This window comes from Rhinolophus sinicus, linkage group LG15, assembly GCF_036562045.2.
Source record: "Rhinolophus sinicus isolate RSC01 linkage group LG15, ASM3656204v1, whole genome shotgun sequence".
Taxonomy (NCBI): domain Eukaryota; kingdom Metazoa; phylum Chordata; class Mammalia; order Chiroptera; family Rhinolophidae; genus Rhinolophus; species Rhinolophus sinicus.
The window spans coordinates 19,547,023-19,569,089 of record NC_133764.1 but is presented as its reverse complement, the minus strand read 5'-3'; the positions used below and the strand labels follow the sequence as shown (position 1 = coordinate 19,569,089).

At 41.4% G+C, this 22,067-nt stretch overlaps 1 protein-coding gene across 2 annotated transcripts; it reads right to left on the bottom strand.

Moving 5' to 3' along the window:
- Positions 1–568: 568 nt before the first annotated feature.
- On the bottom strand, positions 569–17,250 carry RNF135 (ring finger protein 135). Of its 2 annotated transcripts, XM_019750728.2 has the most exons (5): positions 16,798–17,245; positions 12,479–12,622; positions 9,676–9,838; positions 3,714–3,794; positions 569–2,773 (listed from the first exon to the last, which is right to left on the bottom strand). In XM_019750728.2, the coding sequence occupies exons 1-5, from the start codon at positions 17,131–17,133 to the stop codon at positions 2,244–2,246; spliced, it is 1,254 nt and encodes a 417-aa protein (XP_019606287.2). In that variant the 5' UTR covers positions 17,134–17,245; the 3' UTR covers positions 569–2,243. The 2 variants fall into 2 exon arrangements, with proteins under 2 accessions (XP_019606287.2, XP_074176756.1); XM_074320655.1 differs by lacking the exon at positions 12,479–12,622 and having other exon boundaries at positions 16,798–17,250.
- Positions 17,251–22,067: the final 4,817 nt, after the last annotated feature.

Sequence of the window (22,067 nt, the reverse complement as noted above, 5' to 3'; positions counted from 1 at the left end):
TCCAGGTCCAGTTGCCGTTGTTATTTGCAGGGGGCGCAGCCCACCATCCCTTGTGGGAGTAGAACCAGCAACCTTGTGGTTGGAGAGCCCACTGGCCCATGTGGGAATCAAACTGGCAGCCTTCGGAGTTAGGAGCACGGAGCTCTAACTGCCTGAGCCACCGGGCCAGCCCCCACCCCCACCCCTTTTTTTTTTTTTGACATCATTTCTTTTTAATGGGCAAGACTAAACTCTTATGGCTAGGGATGCATAACTAAAGAAACACCAGGAAGTGACCACTGTAAAAGTCAGGATTCCTTTCAGGTGGAGGGAGGGTTTTGTGATTAAGCTTCTATTTCTTTTATTTCTTGATAAACAAGGGTTAACAAGGGTTATAACTACTTATAATAATTCATTCTGCTCCACATGGGTCTTATGTAGTTTTCTGTGTCTGTTCTATGACAAAATGGTTTTTTAAAATAGGGGAAATCAAGCATGTAATGACACCCTGTGCTGGTCAGACTGGAAGATGGCCCTCATGACCCCCCACCTGTTTCGTTTTGGGGGCAAATTATGTTCTGAGACGGAGTTTGTCTTTGACAATAGTTTATTTAACACAGCTTCTCTACAGGAATTATAATAATTTCACAACCCAATAGCATACAGGATGTCTCTTAATAAAGCAATAAAAAAATAACATACTCTAAACCAATGACAGATGAATTATACGATTGTTCCAGGCAAGGGGAGATGAAAGGAATAAAATCCAAATTTAGTTGAGATGTACCTTTATACCAGTTGGTACTTGGGAGAGAAGGCGTAGCCAACCAAGAGCTGACATCTAGCTGCCAGAGCAAAAGTCAAAGTCCCTTGTTGCTAGAGCACGTTGCTAGGGAACGTCAGTGTTGGCGCCAGTGTTGGGCAAGATGATCTCCTTCAAGAGGCTGCTTCAAGGCTTTCACCACTGCTAGTAAGAGTCACCTTTACCACAGCAGGAGACAATGCCCCAAAGATCTCCGGAGAGCTTTTCAGGTCAGCAAAGTGTCTCCTTGCCCAGACCGAAACTCTCAGATATTCCTCACAAACTCAGTATTTATAGTCTAAGTACCTTCCTGCCATAATTGCTTTTCCACATGTTCTTACTGATATGCCGCGGGTTGGGGCGGGGTGGAGGGCCCTTAGCAGCTGAGCTATGAGTGCTTATCAACAACAACAGATGAGATGACATCCTAACATAATTTACTCCATTCTTATATCAAAACAACTTTACTTCTATAAACATTTTTTGTCTTTGCCATCAACACGATTCAAAGAACTTCACTTAAGTCATAAACAAGTGGATTTGAAACCACATCAAATGAATACACAACAGAAACTGAGACCCTTAGAATGACAGCCCACAAGAAACTGAATGCTGCCAACAACCGTGTGAGTTTAGAAGTAGATCCTTCCCCAGTCAAGCTTCAGATGATGCTATAGCCACAGCTCACACCCTACCTGCAGCTTGTGCGACTCAAGCCGAGTCCTCAGGTAACCTGTGCCCTGACTTCTGACTCCCAGAAACTGAGATAAGAAATATGAGTTGTTGGAAACCACAAAGTTTGTGGTGGCATTATTGCATGATGACATGCCCTTTGTTTGGGGTTCCCTACAACCAGTGTCAGGTTCAGTGAGTCACTAGGACTCACAGAACTCAGCAAAGCTATTAAACTCCTGGTTACAGTTTATTACAGTGCAAAGGTACAGATTAAAATCAGCAGTGGAAGAAGGCACATAAGACAGGAGCCAGGAGACACCAGTTATCCTCTCCCAGTGGAATCCTTATGGACAATGCTTAATTCTCCCAGCAACAACGTATGACAACATACAAACAGTATCGCCAACCAGGGAAACTCACTCAAGCCTTGTGTCCAGGGCTTTTATTGGGGGTCGGTCACGTAGGCAGACCTCACCTCTCACGTGGCTGATCTTAGTCTCCAGCCCCTCCAGAGGTCAAGCTGATACCTCTTGGCCCAAGGTCCCCAGGTAAACAAAGACATTCTTTTCAGGCAGAATATTCCAGGGATTAGAGATTACCTCCCACGAGCCAGTCAAGGGCCCTTCCTTTGTTTGGAATGTACAGTTTGAACATCCCAAGTCTGCAGAGTTAACCCTTTTACCACATACCCCTTAACTTCAAAGTGGGATTCTTGTCAAGTTACCACCCTGCTTGAAGGCAGAGAGAGAGGTGAGGAAACCACCCTGTTTCAACACCTGAGGAACCTTTACACCTTTGTTGGCCTTATAGTCAGCGAGTTTCCAGGATGTAAGCCGTACAGCCAGAAGGCAGGATGCAGGGGAGAGGAGGCAGAGACTGGGCACTCATACAGAAGCTTCTCCTCATTGGCCACTGAATAGAAGGCAAGCTTCCCCTGCTCAAGGTCCAGCCAGATGCCCACCACCCTAGGTCTGTCTGAGCCAAGGACAGTTTCCTTGACCATGTGCCACGCAGAGAGCTGGCTAGTCCCCTTCCACTCTACACACCAGGAGTCCCTGGTCCTTCCCAGGATCTGGTCACGGCTCATCCCCCAGGAAGCCACGCCAATTGCCCAGTGACTGCAATGCTGAGTGTCCACTTCCCAGTACGTCTTCCCAGAAGAGAAAGCCTGGGAACATAAGACCTGGCAGGTCACAAACCTCTCATGACTCCAGGGATACAGCTGTGGAAAGTGAGCTACAGTCACCGTCTGGTAGTTCTCAGATACCTCCAGGCTACAGGAGAGACTCCTCATGTCAAAGGTTGGACTGATGGCCCCTGAAGAAAAAAACCAACAACATGACCAGCCAGCCCTGACTGTCCATGCTAAGAGGTCCTCCAATAGCAAACAGCAGCTTTGTAGCTTTGGGTGTGACCAAGTTTTACTCTTACTGGCATTAAAATCGGTACGTCAACTTGCTGTTCTCTATACAGATCCCTGATGTTATTTATTAACAATCCCCTTTCCCACCTTAATCTCTACTTACCATTAATCATCTTTCAGGAAGCCCTCTCTGAACCCCACCCAGCAAAAAGTCATCTCTTGCTTTTCTAAACACCCCTAGTGCTTTACCTGTTGTCTAATGATACAGGTACTATCTGTAGGACCTCCACTTATGACCACAGCTGTTTGCATCTCTCTAGTTATACAAAAGCTTCCTGCTAAAGATCAGGTCTTAATTCTTTTTGTGCTGTTTCCTACTGAGTAAAGAATTGCTAGCACGTAAACAGCATCCCTACTCTGGGTGCACATTTATTCACATTCATTCATTTAACCCTCATGACAATGCCTCGAGGGAAGTAGGACTACTATTACCTCCATCTTACAGATGAAGGAACTGAGGCTTGAGAGGTTACGTAATTTATCCAAGAGCACACAGCTAGTGAGCGTAGGAGCGAGGAGGTCAAACCCAAGCCATCTGGCTCTAGGCTCCACACTCTCAAGGACTCCTCCAGACTGGGACAGCAATAGCACCTAAATGGCTTGGTGAATGGTGGCTCCAGCATGGATGCCCACAAGTGGCCGGGGCTCCAGAGTGCTCATGGGTCTGGCTCAGCCTGGAATTTGGGAGTCTTCAATCCCCTTTGTCTTTGTAATCACCTCCCCATGTGGAGGGGTGAAGACAAGCAGCAGGGAGGTGGACTTCACATGCGCTCCTCTGTGTAGCTCCTCTGTGCAGCAAGTCAAACCCAAGTTTTCAGCAGACCACATACTTACATTGAGAGGTCCTCTTGAGTGTAGGGTCGCTCTGGTCAGGCATCGGGCATGAGGAGGAAGACGAAGCGTCTGGGAGTTTAACTAAGGAATCAAAACAATTGGGAAGGAGAGAAAGTCCCATCAGAAAAAGGTAACAGAAGGTATCTAAATATTGTGATCAGGGGACAGGGCTTGGCTTCCTCATCAGCAGCACGTTTTTTAGTGTCAGGTCTTGACTAGGCAGAGCATCCAACTTAGATGTGTCCAGACCCACGTTCTCACTATGGACTTTTTTACTATTTCCCCACTAAACGATGAACTCCTTGCTGGCTCCATGTTCATCTCTGTCTTCTAAGAACCAAGCCCAGTGCCAGGTACATAGGAAGTGTTTGATGCATATTTATCCAATAAATTAACTAATAAGTTCCAGGGGATCACAGTACCCTGACACCTAGAATATCCATTAACCCCATGTCAATGTTTGAAACTGTTAGAAAAACTGGAGAACGCGAGTTGGTGTGAGATCCATCTCAACTGCTGATGCCTCCTACTTCCCTCTCAAGGTACTAAAGTTTGTTAACTTAAAGCTACCGTGTGCTTGCAATGGCCATAGTAGGTAAAAGAAGAGAAAGTAAAGGAAATGTCACAGCGTAGATTATGAAGGTGAAACCTTCCCCCATTTGTATGTTCAAGTGACCGCGGCATAAAGTGAACCTAAGAGTCAGACTGAGAAGAGACAAAAGACCCTGTCTGGGGTGTGGACGGTAAGGCCATAAGAGCAAGAAAGCTGCCCTTCAAGAAATCATGATCAAAATTCAGGTGGGCACCACTGTTCTTGCATTGAACTGATAGGATTTTAACTTACTGGGTTTTTGTTTCATTTTTAAAATTTTCCAATTACTGTTAACATACAATATTATATCAGTTTTATGTTAGTTTTTGTACAACATAGTGATTAGACATTTATATAACTTACAAAGTGATCACCCAGATAAGTCTAATACTCATCTGACACCATTCAGTGTTATTACAATTTTACTGACTATATTCCCTATGCTTTACTTTGCAGCCCTGTGACTGTTTTTATAACTGGAAATTTGTACTTCTTAATGCCTTCACCTTTTTCATCCATTTCCCCCTAACCCCTTTCCAACTGGAAACCATCAATATATCCACTGTATCTATGAGTTTGCTTCTATTTTGTTCTTTTTCCTTTTTTAGATTCCATATTTTAATGAAATCATATGGTATTTGTCTTTTTCTGTTTGACTTATTTCACTTAACATACTACCGTTGAGGTCCATCCATGTTGTTGCAAATGGAAAAGATTTTTTTTTTTTTTAATGGCTACTATTCCATTGCATACATGTACATCTTCTTTATCCAGTCATCTACCAATGGACACAGGTTGCTTCCATATCTTGGCTATTGTAAACAACACTGCAATGAACATAGGGGTGCACATATCTTTTTGAATTAGTGTTTTGCATTTCTTTTGGATAAATACCCAGAAGTGGCATTGCTAGGTCATATGGTAGTTTTATTTTTAATTATTTGAAGAACATCCATACTGTTTTCCATAGTGGCTGTAGCAACTTACAATCCCACCAACAGTGCACTAGGGTTCGCTTTCCTCCACTTCCTTGTCAACATGTTTATTGATTTATTGATGATAGCCATTCTGATAGGTATGAGGTGATATCTCATTATGGTTTTAATTTGCATTTCCCTAATGATTAGTGATGTTGAGCATCTTTTCATATATCTATTGGCCATCTGTACGTCCTCTTTGGAAAAATGTCTACTTAGGTCATATGCCCATGTTTTAATCAGGTTGTTCGGTTGTTTTTTTTTGCTGTTGTTGTTTTTTAAACTTTTATTTAAGTGTGTTTTTCCAGGACCCATCAGCTCCAAGTCAAGTAGTTGTTTCTTTTTTTTTTTTTCAAGTAGTTGTTTCAATCTAGTTGTGGAGGGCACAGCTCACAGTGGCCCATGTGGGGATCGAACTGGCAACCTTGTTGTTCAGGGCACCATGCTCTAACCAACTGAGCTAACCGGTGGCTTGAGGTTGGTTGGTTTTGTGGTGTTAAGTTGTATGAGTTCCTTATATTTTTTGGGTATTGACCCTTTATTGAATGAGTCATTGGTGAATATCTTCTTTCATTCAGTAGGTCGTCTTTTCGTTTTGCTGTTGGTTTCCTTTGCTGTGCAAAAACTTTTTTGTTTGATGCAATCCCATTTCTTTATTTTTTCTTTTATTTCCATTGCCCAAGGAGACATACAGGATTTTCACTTATTGTTAATCATAGTGTTAAAAAATGTTTTTAGCTTTTTAGCTAACACCATGTTTTTCTCCTAGTGATGAGGAAAATAATCTACGCTTGACGGGTTCTTAAAGACAGTTAGAAAAAATTGACACATGATGTACATTCATAAGTGCTGAATAATTATTAAATAAAGCATTGGTAACTATTAAAGAGATGAAGTTTTATGATATGTTAATTGCTCTGGGTATAAACCTTATTGCTTACCCACTGATTATAAGTTTCATAAAAGAAAAAAAAAGAGATGCTTCATTAAGCAGTTGATTTTACAGAAATACTTGCTATATCAATTTTATCAGTGAGAAATTTCTTTCTAATAGAATCTAAAGAATCTCGTTTCTCTACAAAAGAAGAGAATAAGCCACAGGTTTCTTTTCTTTTTAAAAATGTAGCCAGGATCCCTTGGGAATATAAAATATCAGGAACAGGTCTCTTATAGCACTGTTCTGTGTAAGTGGCATTTTTCTGCATAAAATGTGAATTCCATGGGAGCTCATGTTGTATTTACAGACGGTCAAAGGAAATCATTGTGATGAGGCAGTGAAATTGCTTGGCAACTGTTAAAGCACTGACTTGAAGAACAACTAATCTATTGTCTTAGAAACAATTTGTGAAAATTTCAGGGAATGATGTTTCAGGAAATATGGATATATCCAGATCCTTTATTTTAAAAAAATGTTCTGGACTGGTCCAAGTAATCAAAAACAACATGACCACAGAGAAAGAACTATATTCTACTTGCTAACGCATACTTAAATTTTATAAGTGGAATTAAAAAAAAATAATATGTGTACTTAATTCCTCAAAAAATTAAAAACAGAATGACCGTATGATGCAGCAATGCCACATCTGGGCATATATTCAAAAGAATGGAAAGCAGGATCTTGAAGAGATGCACATAGTCGTACACCCACATTCAGAGCAGCGTTACTCACAATCATCAAGATGTGGAAGCAATCGACGGTGGAATGGATAAACAAAATATGGTATATACATACAACAAAATATTATTCCGTCTTAGAAAGGAAGGAAATTCGGACACATGCTATGATATGGATGACCCTAAGGAACATTATGCTAAGTGAAATAAGCCAGTTACAAAAAGATAGTAACAACATGATTTCACTTATATCCGGTATCTAGAACAATCAAACTCATAGAAACTGAAAGTGGAACAAGTGGAACGGTGGTTGATAGGGACCTGGAGGAATGGGGAGCTAATGCTTAAAAGATACAGAGTTTCAGTTTTGCAAAATGAAAAAGCTCTGGAGCTTGGTTTCACAATAAGGTGAGTGTCCTTAACGCTATTCAACCAAACACTTAAAACGGTAAAGATGGGGGGGAGGAGGGTTATCACTGTGTGAGGGATATAAATGATAAATGTTTAACTATTATATTGTTTTGTACACCTGAAACTAATAAAAAAAAGTTTAAAAAAACGGTAAAGATAGTAGATTCTTATGTGTATTTTATTGCAATTAAAAATTTAAAATTTTTTAAATGCATACACAAATAATCTTAAAAATTGATAACTTTACCCCCAAAATCATGTTGCTCCAGTTAAGTAAGAAGCAACATTTCAATCAGATCAACATCATTAAATATAAAAATGTTATAAGAGATATGTCCCTAAAGTGGTGTTATGTAAATGTTATCTAAAATTCACTAGGGACACATGCCACGGTACACTTCAAATGGATCAAAGAGTTCAATGTAAAATGTGAAACCAAAGATTTAAATATAAAATGTAAAAGTATGAACACACACAGACACAAGAAAATTCCTATCTAAACTAGGGGTGGTGAAGTTTTCTAACTAAAACTGAAAATCTAAAAGCCATAAAAGAAAAGACTGCTAAAACCTGCCACCTGAAAATAGAAAAATATGTCTATATGGCATTCTGAAATCCATGCTAAAGATTCAAAAGATAAATAACAAATTGGGAGACAAAATTTGCAACTCATATCACAGACAAAAGGTTAATCTTCCTAATTTACAAAGAGTTCCTAAAAGTCCATTTTTAAAAGACAAAAGATACAAACACCCAAGTTGTGGGAAAATGCGAATGAAAAGTACAGTATACTCATATATTCCTTTTTTTAACCCATCAGATTGGCAAAAAAATTACAAAAGTTTGACAGTACACTCAGTTGGCAGGATATGGGGATACATATTTCTTCTGTGAGAGTGTAGATTGGTATAACCCAACTAAATGGCAATTTGGCAATGTATATCATAATTATAAATGAATCTACCTTCTGATTTCACAACCCTCAATGGCAATTTAACCTACAATCATATCTGTACCCGTATAAAATGATGTATGTATCATTATTAACATCAATGTTGTTTGTAATTATAAGCAATTGGCAGCAATCACGTGTCTATCAGTAGAGGATTCAGTAAATAAATGTTGGCATATCCATAACCTGGAATATTATGCAGCTGTAAAAGAGAAAAATGCTAAAGGTACTGATTCATAAAGGCATCAACATATATTAAGTAAAGAAGAAAAGCAAAATGCAGAACAGTGTATATAATACGCTACCTTTTGTGTAAAAAAAGATTGGCGGAGATAAGAATAAAAATCCATATTTACTTGTATTTGCATAAATTAATTCTGAATGGACATTCAAAACACTGATAAAAGTGGTTAACTGAGATGGGGGATAGCTGGAATTGGGCAAGGGTGGGAAAGAGACTTGTTGTATGTCTTTTTATGTTGTTATAATTTTTTAATTTAACTTAAAAATTTTAAGTTCAAAATTATAAGTTGAAATTTAAAATACATTTTAAATTTATTTAAAAAAATAAGTTTTAAATTTGTGTAAATAAGTAAACTCACTAAGGAACTCAGCCTATAGTTAAGAGCACACAGGAGCCAAGAGGGCATTTATTTCTCAGATATTTCTGGGAACAAATAATAAACTGCACTCCAATTGGTTTCCTTAAGAAACTTTTCCAAAGGAATCCTGTTTCTCTGCTTAAATAAGGGATGACTTTTTAAGCAGCACAAGATCATTTAAATAGAAAAAAGCTGTAGGAAGTATGTTTCTAAAGTATATAGAGCTGGTAGCAGCCAGAGCGGGAGTCAGAGTCAAGTGAGACAGGAGCTGATGTACACAGGACAGGTGTTCATTGATTTTCAATCATGACCAGGGAAACAACAGAGAACCTACAGTATAAAGTCAGGACAGAAAGGTTCTTGTCTACATTGTTACTGTTTAGGATTAACAACATCTTCAAAGATTACATTTTTAATAGCATATATCAAGAACTATTTACAAAGTCGCATGTTTTGTTAATAAAGACATTTACTAGTTAAAAATAAAAAGTGGCCTATTTCTGAATCTCCTCAGATGAATTACACAGGGGAGTGGTGGTAAGCTAGCAAAATCAGGTCCAGGTTCTAGATGTATAGATCTTAGGAAATGAGTTTCTATCTCATCAAGGGCCTGGGTTACATCACACCTCCAGTCAGGTCCAAAAACACAACCAGCCACATCAACACCTTAGCCCACTCCGTCATTTACTACACCACGGTGATAATGCAGCTGGGCTCTGGGACCATGTCCTCCAAAAACAAAGCCATGGAACACTTTGCCATTTCCCCCCAACTTCTAGATTTGATCCTCCTCTGCCAAATAAAATCAACTTACCCTGCCTTTGTTCTTCAAGGGGCTCTTTCCCTGTGAAGTTTTCTCGCAATTTTTTCCGGATTTCTTCTAGGTCATGCAGAATGTCTTTCATTTTTCCCTCAGGTGTGTTGGAAGTCCCTAGCTTTGGAGAATCCAATGAAAGGTCCATCCCACCAGAAAAAGCCTATTGATGAACCATAAAATAAATAAATAAAAAAAGAAAGAGAGAGAGAGAGAGAGAGAGAGAGAGAGAGAGAGAGAGAGAGAGAGAGAGAGAGAGAGAGAGAGAGAGAAAGAAAGAAAGAAAGAAAGAAAGAAAGAAAGAAAGAAAGAAAGAAAGAAAGAAAGAAAAAGAAAGAAAGACGTCTCCTCTGGAATGCATCAAATAGTATATTCCAGTTCTGCCATCCACCTAGAATTTTCCACTTAACTTCCTAACAAGTTTTTAAAAACATTATTACACCCTCAAAATAACACGCCTTGAAGACAATCTGAATAATACAGAGTACAGCAAAAATATTACAGAGTGGTTATTTCTGGGGGGTGAGAGGGGGTTATGGATGATTTTCATTTGTTTTCTTCAAACTGCTATGTATTTCCTAGTATTTTGTACAATAAATATGAATTTCTTGGGGAATACTAAAAAAAGTTAAAAGTTGTTAGGCCCCTATTACAGGGGCTTTACATAATAAATAATACAGATAGTCACCGAGATTAGCCCCAAAGGCCAGAATAATCTTCCCCAGATTGCCATCATTCTACCATAGCTCTTCTAAGGCCAATGTAAAGATGTTATTTACATCCAGGCCCTGCTTTCTGGGGCCTCCAACACATGCTCCCTGATTTTCTTTAATCTCAGGTCCTAATACTCCCCAACACAGCCTCTTGTCTGCTGGCCGCCTTCCCACCTTCTCGCCTTCAGCACCTGGCTTTCCTTCCCATCTTTGCATAATCCATTTCCCATTCTTTTCACCAGTCATAACAGCAGTAGGCAGGACTGAGTACACAGTCCAATCAATGCTCACCTCTAATTTGCATAACAACCTTCCAAGGTGGGTTTCTTACCCTCATCTTACAAAAGAAGTTCAAATTCATGAAGGTTAACTAAATTGCCATAGTTAATTTTCTCATCCGACATTTCCACATTGTTCAAGCCCTTTTATTATACCAGATCCCTTTTAATCCCCACACCGTATCAGTGAGATGGCAGGCCTCATTACTATTTTACAGCTAGAAGCCGGAGACTCAGAAAGATGAAATGACTTGCCCAAGGTCATACTACTAGTGAGTGGCAAAGTCAGGTCTTTAAGTCAGACTCTCAAACTTCCCATCCCTACCCAATGCATTCCTGAAGTCCCACTTATTCACTCAGTCAGTGAGTATTTGTTGAGCACTTATGAACGACACATCAAGCACTGAGGTTGGCCTGAGACTATAAGGGCGAACAAAAGAACAAGAGCCATTAAGGTCTCTACCCCCATGAAGCTTAGAGGCCAGCGCAAGGGAAGAGGGAGGACAGGCATTAATAACACATGGCACCAGTCATCATCAAGGTGCAACTGTGATAACTGCTACAAATGAAAGGTGCATGGAATCCCAAGAGCCTCTCATAGGGGGATTGGACTTGTTCAAGGAAATCAGTGAAGATTTTCCTGGGAAAGGGATCGAGCTGGGGTCTGAAAGATGAGCAGGCATTACCTATGAGGTGACAGGGTGAAAGAAGAACATTGCATGGTGTGCACCCTGTGGTGGGAGAAAAGTGTGACAATTGGAGGGACTGGTGTGGGCCAGTGTGACTGGAGCGTGAAGAGCCAGGAAGAGTTGGGTGAAACGAGATGGGAGAGGCAGAGAGGGATGGGAACCTGTGGCGCCTTGTGGGTTCTGTAAGGAGTGGGGTCTTCATCCTACACAAACAGATGTCATTTGAGGGTTTTAAGCAGACGAGTTACAGATTTGTGTTTCAGAGGGTCACTCTGATGACCACGAGGAGAGCAGACTAGATGGATGAGAGGGGAGCAGTGAGGAGGCCATTAGTGCAATCCAGGCAAGAGATGATTGCAGGCTTGGATTAGCAAAGTCACAAAGGGGCTCACGAGTAGTGCACAGATTCGAGAGATGTTTTGGCAGGTGAGGGAGGTTTCTGGCTTGTGCCCTTGGAAGGATACCACCACCAGTCAGATGGGGAATCCCAGAGGAGGAACAGTTTGGGACATGTTAAGCGTGATGTACCTTTGAGATACCAAGAGGAAAAGATGAGAAGGGAGGTTATCAGGCTAGAGCTCAGAGAAAGGACCGGCTGGAGCGATGTTTGTGCTAATTAGAGCTGCAGGTGTGGAGAAGAGAAAGGGACCTACAACTTAGCCTTGAGGGTTCCAGCATTTCACTGCTGAGCAGAGGAGAGGACGCCTACAAAACAGATGGAGAAGGAGGAGCCAGAGAGCAGAGGAAGGCTGGAAGATTTGTGTTACAGAAGCTGAGGCAAAAGGAAGCGATGAGAATGAAGGTGTCACCTGTGTCAAAGGCTGCTGAAAGGCCAATGAGGACGAGGGCTAGGACGTCAGCAGGATTTACACAGAGGCCATTGGTGATCTTAGAGCTGGTTAGGTGAAAGGCTAAGGATGGAACCTGGGCCGCTTGCAGCTTCCCTACCTCCCCCCCTCCAGCATTCCAAACGTCCAGTTATCCCTGCTTGGTAGGAAAGAGAATGCTACACGACTGAGACTTATTGAATCCTCCGATTGCAAACATCGTCCTGCTGCTCCCATTGGAAGGTGTCCCTAGCCCCGCCCTCTGCCACATCCTTTCCTCTCCCAGCTGAGCCTACCATGCCCAGGATGTGCAGTTTATTGTCTGGTCCAGATTCTGGGAGGTGTCTCTGACTCTGAAGGCTCCTGACAATGTCTACAAGCTGTTCCACCAGTTCTGCCAGCTCGTGAACAACTTCTGGCGTGCTCTTCCGTACCGCCACCTTTAAAAGAGCAAAGTAGAACACAAAGCTGGACCCAGATAGAGGGTGAAGACTGGATAAAGGAAGTGACAAAAATATTCAGAGGACAAGAAGGAAGCTTCCCCAGACCGGCTGCATGCCCATTTACCCTACTGATCGTCCTGTGGCCATAACAGGAAACCAGAGTCCATCTATGGGATGGGGGAAGGGGAGGGGGCTGAAGTGTGAAGGGAAGCCTAGGGGTCATTTTGAACAGGGGAAGTCAGAGAAGAAATAGGGTGACAGCCTGGAGCTTTGGCAGTGAGTGGTGCAGGGGAAGGCATTTGTCTCAGGTTTAAGGTCCACTCTTGCCTCTGACTCATCTTGCGTCCTCACCACTCCTTTCAAATATGAAAGTGACTATCCCTCCTTCTTTTCCGTAGTGAAAAGGATCTACCTAACTGTTTACGGTGAAAGGATCTTGGAGACTTTAGAGTGATGTATAGATGCAAGCTCTTTTTGTTTGTTTAGTGACATCCTTCACATTAAAAAAAACCAAAACAGGTGGATATAAAATGGAAAGCAACAAAGGAACAAGACAAACAAATAAAAACTCATAGACACAGACGATAGTTCAGTGGTTACCAGAGGGTAAGAGGGGAGGGGGGATAGTAGAAGAGGTAAAGGGGTCAAATATATGGTGATGGAAGGAGAACTGACTCTGGGTGGTGAACACACAATGTGATAATATAGATGACGTATTACAGAATTGTACACCTGAAATCTATGTAACTTTACTAACAATTGTCACCCCAATAAATTTTAATTAAAAAAAATACACATTCAGAAGAGAGCACTAAACAACTCCACTTAAAGAGCTTAATTTGCTCAGCTGCGTGGTTGGGAGTGGGAGTAAGTTTTGCAGCCAACATATTCTGGCAACAACCTCAAGACCTGGTGACAGTCATCAGAGGCAGGCTGGGCACGGGCCTTAATGGAAAACTTTGCATTACCTCCAACAGGGATTCTACGTAGAGTCACATAAATATAAGGTGTTCATCATTGAACTCTAAGTAAACCAGAGCTTTTATAACTTGGCTTTGACATTTTTCATTATTTTAAATTTTCCTGGAACCTCAAAAACTGGAATTGACCCAGGACCTTTTTCACTTCTTAAGAAGCCCTGATGTCCCTCAAAATAGTATGTGTTTTGGAAGACATAACCAGGCTATTTCAGAGAGGGAGGTGGCTGACCGCTGGTAACATTGTTTGCTCTTAAATTTCAAGGCCCTTCTCCTAAAATTCAAGCAGCTGGATCTCTGGAATGGAGGCCTTCTCCAGGTGTCTGAGCAAATTAAAAACTTTAAAAAAGTAAGTACATTGCTTTTTCTATCCATAAGAGAAATGCACACATATTGTGGTGAATTTAGAACATGCAGAGAATTGAAAAGAAGAAATGTTTCAAATCATACAATATCCTACCACCCAAAGACCATCACTTTAATTTAAAAGCCAATGGGACATATAGCCGGTCACTATAAACTACATTAATAAAGGATTTTAAGGACCTGAGGGATAATGCTGCATTTATAATCTAAGAGAACAAGCTTTACTCATAATTGCAAAGAAAAAAAAAAACAGAAGCAATCAGTATGTCCATCAAAAGGTGAAGAAATAGGGTGACAGCCTAGAGATTTGGCAGTGAGTGGTGCAGGGGAAGGCATTTGTCTCAGGTTTAAGGTCCACTCTATGCCATGAAATACATGAAATATTATTCAGCAATACAAAGAAATGAGCTATCAAGCCACAAACCTTAATTTTGCTTAGTGAAAGAAGCCAGTCTGAAAAGGCCAGATATTCTATGATTCCAACTATGAGCATATGACATTCTGGCAAAGACGACACTAAAGAGACAGCAAAAAGATCAGTGGTTGCCAGGGTTTGGAGTGAGGGGTACAAACGAGGAGCACAGGATTTTCAGGGCAGTAAAATTGTATGATACCATAATTGTAGGTACATAATCTCATGCATTTGTCAAAGCCATAGAACCATACAACACAAAGAGTGAACCCTACATAAATGTAAACTATGGATTTTAGTGAATAACAATGTATTAATATTGGTTCATCAATTGTAACAAATGCACCACACTAATGCAAGACATTAATAATACGGGAAACGTGAGGGGTGTGTGAGGACTTTCTGTAGTACCTGTTTAATTTTCTGTAAATCTAGGGCTGCTCCAAGAAATAAAATCTATTAGTTAAATTTTTTTAAAAAAACAGGACAGGGGCAGCCGATTAGCTCAGTCGGTTAGAGTGCAGTGCTCTTAACAACAAGGTTGCTGGTTCGATCCCCATGTGGGCCACTGCGAGCTGCGCCCTCCACAACTAGATTGAAACAACTACTTGACTTGGAGCTGATGGGTCCTGGAAAAACACACTTAAAAATTTTAAAAAAAGTAACTGCGGTTTAAAAGATTAGAAAATAATCACAAAAAACATAGTTACTTAAATAAATAAATAAATAAATAAGAGAACATGACCTGCCTATACAACATGACCTCAACTCTATTTAAAAGGACTGCAGAGAATAGCAAACGGGTATAGTGGGCAACTCTAAGCTCTCATCCCCGCACCCCACCCCCCCATCCCCTCACCTCCGCCACACAGACACAGAAACATTGAAAAACAAGCAGAAACAATCAGAACCAACTTTGTCAGAACTCTGGAAAACACTGAATCAAAAAAGAGCAACCTGGCATTAGGAAAGTTTCGTGGTGTTTTTATTTGGTCATCCCCACTCCCTCAGTGACAGTATTCACAAATCCTGGAACCCTGGTCCTGGTTCTGGAAGGTGCAGAGCAGACCTTTTTCAAAAATTGTCCTGTATGTCTGTTCAAATCTGGCCAGGGGCTGCCTGAAGGAATGGCACAGTGCTCTCATCTTTGTTTCACCTAACTCAGGCAAACGCTGCAAGCTGAACTAAACTACCATAGCGGATGTTTGGGACAAAAGATTCTAGTTGAAAGACACAATAAACCACCTAAGTCCCACAAGACAAAGCCAGGGAAAACTGGAACCGTCTTACTTTGTTGATGGGAATGTAAAATGATGTAGTTGCTGTGGAATACAGTTTGGCTGTTTCTCAGTAGGTTAAACGTATAATTACACTAACGGCCCAGCAAATTCAGTCCTAGGTATTCACCCAGAAGAATTAATAGGGACTCAGATACTTGTACACCAACGTTCACTGCAATAATACACACAATCATCAAAAAGTGGAAACAATCCAAATGTCCACTGATGTATGAATGGATTAAAAAAAAAGTGGTATATACATACGAGGGAATATTATTCAGCCACAAAAAGGAATGATATTCCAACGCATGGTACAACATGGATGAACCTTGAAAACATTACGGTAAGTGAAAGAAGCCAGACACAAATTGCACTTACATGAAATATCTAGAGCAGACAAATTCAGAGAGACAGAAATATTAGAGGCAGGGAGGGCTGCAAGGAGGGAGGATAAGAAGTTACTGCTTAATGGGTAGAGAGTTTCTGTTTGTGGTGAAGAAGTTTTGGAAATAGACAGTAATGATGGCTGCACAACATTGTGGATATAATAAAGGCATTAAATTGTACACTTAATGGTTAACATGGCAAGTTTTGTTATATGTGTTTTACCACACACACACACACACACACACACACACAAATTCCAGACAACCAAAATGCTCATCAATAGATGACTGGATAAAGAAATCGTGGTCCATATATACAATGGAGTATTACTCTGCCTTAAAAAAAGAATGACATTTTACCTTGTGCAAGGATATTATGCAAAGTGAAATCAGTCAGATGAAGAAAGACAAATATCATAGTCTCACTTATATGTGGAATCTAAAGAACAGAACAAACGAAGTAACAAAACAGGGGGAAAAAATCGCCAGAGACAGACAGCAGAAAGACTGCAAAGAAATGGAAATATGCCAAGGTGTATAGCAGCGAAATTGAAAGGATTTTAGGAGATTTGGACTTTTTTCTGCTTCTTCATACTTTTCTGAACTTTCCAAAGTGCGGGTTCTACTTTTAGATGGAGAAAAGTAATGTGAAAGTAGGAAGGAAGAGGGAGGGAGGAAGATCTATGGGGGAAAGCGGCGCAGGAGTGGGCAGATAGTGGTAACGGAGAGACCCGAACGCGGACCCGCCTACCCTAGCGGTGCGGCGCGCAGGTCGCGGGGAGGGGCCGGGGCTCCGGGTCGGGCCCGGGCCGCCCTCCAGCTCGCCCACCGCCCGGCTGTACTTGTCCGCCAGGTCCTGCAGCAGCGTGTTCTTCCGCAGCTCCAGCTGCTGCGCGGAGCCCTCGCGGCAAGTGGGGCAGGACCAGTGGCGCCCTGCGCCCCACAGGTCCTTCAAGCAGTCCCGACAGAAGCTGTGGCCGCAGGGCAGCGTAACGGGCCAGGCGAGCAGGCCCTGACAGATGATGCAGCCCAGGTCATCCTCGGCCAGCCACACCGGCACGGTGAGTCCGATGTCCAGACCCGCCATGGTGACCAGGCCGCCGTCCGGAAGCAGAGCCACAGTGGGGACCGCCCGCTCGCGCTACGTCTCCTCCGGCTCCTCCCTTGCTCTTCCTCTCCCCTCCTCCTTTGCTGCCTCTTCCTCTACTCGTCGTGGTGCACGCTTTTTTCCTTTCTCAGGTCCCGCTGAAAGCCGAGAGCCTCCAACCGCCCAGCCTGCAGCGCCCTCTGGCTAGAGCGGGTCCTCACCACAGCCTCCTGCGCTGGGAAATCGGCTCGCCCCAAGCGCTTAGCAGCCCGCTGATACCCAAAGATTTTCTTTAGCTTGATGACCCCCATTAAAATGCAACCCTGACAGCTCTTGGGAGAAGAAACAACAGAGAATTCGATTCCAGAACTCTTTCAAGAGGATGTGCCGACTAAGTATCATCCAGCCCCTCTAACAAGCCGTCGGGATTAAAGAATACCCAGCGCACAAAGCTGGGAAACTCTTTTAAAATACCAATGTTCGGGCTCCGCCGCTAGAGTCTGATTTCTTTGTCTGCGGTGCATCGCGGACCAGGATTTTTTAAAAACCTCCCCCAGGTGATTCGAACGCGCAAAACTGAGTAACTCTAGACTTTTAAAACCGCTATTATAATGTGGTATCTCCGTACTGCTCTCTGTTGGCTGAAAGCAATACTGCTGTCTGCTGGCTGAAAGCACGTTAACACAACAGGCTTCGGGACGAAAATACTAGACAGTGGGGTTTTTTTGTAGCTAGCACATCTGGTCCTGGTTGGGCTTGCTTTCTTCCTTCGCTCTTACTCCGGTCCTAAGCTCATTACAACCAGAAAACGTTGGAACTGGAAGAGCACAAATCCTCCCCAAAGGAGCTTGCCAAACAGGCAAAGGAACTTCCAGGCTTACAGAGCAATAATTGAGTGGCAGAGACCAGAACCCATCTCTGATCTTTTGAAATGAACTAACAATGTCTTATATTTTATTTTACCCCGGTCTTATCCAGTCTCAAAGTAGGTCCCAGATAATACAAACGTGTGGCTATTTGCAATACTGGAAATGACAGGTAGTAGTCAATAGAATTTACTTATTAGCACTGTTCATCGAAGTTTCCAGCTCTTTCCCTTTCTAGGCACCTCGTAGGATTGGCACTTCTCTGACCCACTTGAAACACACAGAAGTAACACTTGTTAACTTCCTACCAGCTTTAAAAAACTTAGTAAGTCATTGTATCTTTTTCTGCCATCTGCCCTGACTACGGAGATGAAGCCATCATCTGGTGGCCTGAGTATTTGAGTGGCTAAGATGAGCAGATCCCCTGCCAACCCACACTGATGTGTAGTAAAGGAGAGAAATAAACTTGAGATATGTTTAGTTCCCTGAGATATAGTGGGTGCTTGCTGCAGCAGCATAATATAGCCTATCCCAACTGAGGTACAGTTGACCCTTGAACAACTCAGGGGTTAGGGGTGCCAACCTCTGCACAGTCCAAAAATCCACATGTAACTTTTGACTCCCCCAAAACTTAGTTATCTGCGGGTGGGGGAATTGGTTCCAGGACCCCCTCTACTACAAAAATCCGCTGATGCTCAAGTGCCCTATATAAAATGGTGTAGATCAATGTATACAGCCAGCCCTCTGCATCTGTGGAGTCCCAGGATCATAAGTATGTAAGTGGATGCCCACAGTTCAAACCTGTGTTGTTCAAGGGTCAACTGTATTACCTGGATTTTGTTGCAGAGTGTCCTCATTTGGAGTAAACTCATAGCTTCTCTGAGCCTCTCTTTTCTGAAAAATAGAAATGATAACCCAACACACAAGCGCAAATTTCCCATCTTAAAGAATGCAGTCTCCTTTGATAAAAGCCTCCCTCTAGATACCTCTCCTTTTCTTCTTCATTACACACCCAAGTTTTTTGAGAGGGTGGATTAACCAGTGGTCTTCAAACATTTTTCTTAGGCACCTCCTAAAAGTTTTAGGCAACAACATGCAGTGATTACAAGAAAAGGAGAAAGGGTGGAAGTATGCAACCCTAGCTGTAAAAATACTTGAACTAGGGCTGCTGGTTGGTTCAGTTGGTTAGAGCACGGTGCTCTTAACACTAAGGTTGCCGGTTCGATCCCCACATGGGCCAGTGTGAGCTGCGCCCTCCACAACTAGATTGAAACAACTGTTTGACTTGGAGCTGATGGGTCCTGGAAAAACACAAATAAATAAAAGTTTAAAAAAATAATACTTGAACAAGTTTTTCATTTACATCGGAAATTGTATCATTCTTTCATCTCCTTGAACTTGTATTTCCATTCCAATGTATCCACAGAACTATATTCTATAGTAATATATGTGCATGAAAGCCTTTTATCAGTTTCTAATCACTTTTATCCCTTTGTAATAATTCTTGGCCACAAAAATATGTATACGAGGTCTGACAATTATGTTAGCGAACTTGTTGCAATGATGTTGTAAACTTTTGATATCAGAAGGATTATTCACAAATTATTTTTCATAAATTATTATTATTCACAAATTATTATGAATTCATACAAACTGGACAAATAGTTAACCAAGTTTTCTATTTGGAAGTGCTGAAAAGGCTGCGTGAAAAAGTTAGATGAAAACAACCTGAACTTTTTGCCAACAATTCATGGTTCTTGCATCACGACAATGCACCAACTCACATGGCACTGTCTGTGAGGGAGTTTTTAGCCAGTAAACAAATAACTGTATTGGAACACCCTCCGTACTCACCTGATCTGGTCCCCAAAGACTTCTTTCTTTACCCAAAGTTAAAGGAAATATTGAAAGTAAGACATTTTGATGACATTCAGGACATCAAGGGTAATATGATGATAGCTCTGATGGCCATTCCAGAAAGAGTTCCAAAATTGCTTTGAGGGGTGGCCGGTTGACTCCGTGGTTAGAGCACAGTGCTCATAACACCAGGGTCGCTGGTTCAATTTTCACATGGACCAGTGAGAAACAACGGCTTGAGCTTGCCACTGAGCCGCTGGGCTCAGTGGTTAGAGCACAGTGCTCATAACACCATCGCTGGTTTGATTCCCACATGGGCCAGTGAGCTGCACCCTCCACAACTAGATTGAAAACAACTACTTGATGTAGAGTTGATGGATCCTGGAAAAAACACACTGTTCCCAAATATTCCCCAATTAAAAAAACAATTTAAAAAATAATTTTAAAAACATTGCTTCGAAGGGTGGACTAAGTGCTGGCGTCAGTGCACAGCTTCTCAAGGGGAGTACTTGGAAGGTGACCGTAGTGATATTCAGCAATGAGGTATGTAGCACTTTTTCTAGGATGAGTTCGCGAACTTAATTGCCATACCTTGTATATCATTTTCTTCTGGCTGCTTTCAAGATATTTCTTTTTTTCTCCAATTGGAATTGTTTATTCTTTTAAAAATATTTTTAAATGTTTCCAATTATGCTGACATACAATATTAGTTTCAGGTGTGCAACACAGTGATTAGACATTTAATAATTTATGAAATGATCACCCTAATAAGTCTAGTACCTATCTAATACCATAGTTATTACAATATTATTGACTGTATTCCCTATGCTGTTCTTTATATCCCCGTGACTGTTTTCATAACTGACAGTTTGTACAAGATTTTATCTTTATCTTTGTTTCAGCTAAGATTGACAACAATGAATGTGGGTGTGGTTTTCTTTGTATAGATGCTACTTGGAGTTTACTGAGCTTCTTGAGTCTCTACGTGTCTTTCACCAAACTTGGAAACAGTTCAATCAATATATCTTCAAATATTTTTTTCTGCCTCAATAGTTCTCTCTTCTCTTTCTGAGACCAATTACATGTAAATTAGAGCTTTTGATGTTGTCCTACAGGTCACTGAGACTTTTTCACTTCTTCAATCCCTTTTTTCCCTGTTTTTTAAAGTGGATAATTTCCATTGATCTATTAATGTCTTCAAGTCACTGATACCCAATCAGCTCCAATTTACTGTTGGGCTGAGTTTTTTTCCACATACTGTATTTTTTCAGTCCTAGAGTTTCCATTTGGTTCTTTGTCATAGTTTCTATTTGTTGAAATTTGATATCTGTTTATCCATTACGATATTTTTTACTTATTGAACATAGTTGCAATAGCTGCTTTAAAATTCTTGCCTGCTGATTCCAATATATGGGACTCCTTGGATTCAGTCTCCATTGATTTTCTCTTCAGTATAATTTACATTTTCTTGCTTCTTCATATGTCTACTAATTTAGGGCTATATCCTGATATTGTTCATAATACATTGTCAAACTTCAGATTCTTTTATGTTCCTCCAGAGAGTAGGCAAATAATATGTAGAATTCTGGGCTCCTCCTCTGTGGCCTCCCAGACAGACTTCCCTCTCTCATTTTCCAGCTGCTATAGTCACCCTAAATTCTGTCCTCTACTTTTCAATTAGTATGTACGCAGGCTTCCATCAAAGTTTTAGTGGCCCCCCGGGGTGAAAAGCTAAAAAATGAGAAACCCATGCTATTTCTTGCTTTCCAGTACCAACTTCTCTCTAGTCTCTGCCGGCTTTAGGTCATTTTCCAGAGCCTTCAGATAATTGTTCTGTCATAGTCCGTACAGAGTTTCTAATTATCTGTGGAATGGTTGTTCTGATAGGAGCTATTCCACCACTATTGAAGCAGACCCTCCTCCAGTCTAATCTGTTCTTGCTCCTCTTCCCAACAACTTGTGCTCTAGTCAATATTCAATTATTTGACGTTTCCAGAACAAGCCACGTTCTCTCATGTGTCCAGGCCTTTGCACACACTTCTTTCTCTGCTTCCCCCACCCCAACCCAAGTGTCTTCTAATCATTCTTCAGGATGCAGCATAGATGGCACCTCTTTTTGAGAGCTTTCTTAGGCAGGCTGATTCCAGCAACAGAAACGTCCTTGTACCAATAAGTCAAAAGGGAGAATAGGATTTCATGTAAGAGTACAGA

What these genes read in the sequence shown, in the direction of transcription:
- RNF135 (XM_019750728.2), bottom strand. Translation starts at nt 17,133, where the DNA reads ATGGCGGGTCTGGACATCGGACTCACCGTGCCGGTGTGGCTGGCCGAG. An exon ending in AACTGCACATCCTGGGCATG is followed by an intron (nt 9,839 to 12,478) that starts GTAGGCTCAGCT and finishes GTTCATCAATAG; the next exon opens with GCTTTTTCTGGTGGGATGGA. An exon ending in CCTTGAAGAACAAAGGCAGG is followed by an intron (nt 3,795 to 9,675) that starts GTAAGTTGATTT and finishes TTGATTCCTTAG; the next exon opens with TTAAACTCCCAGACGCTTCG.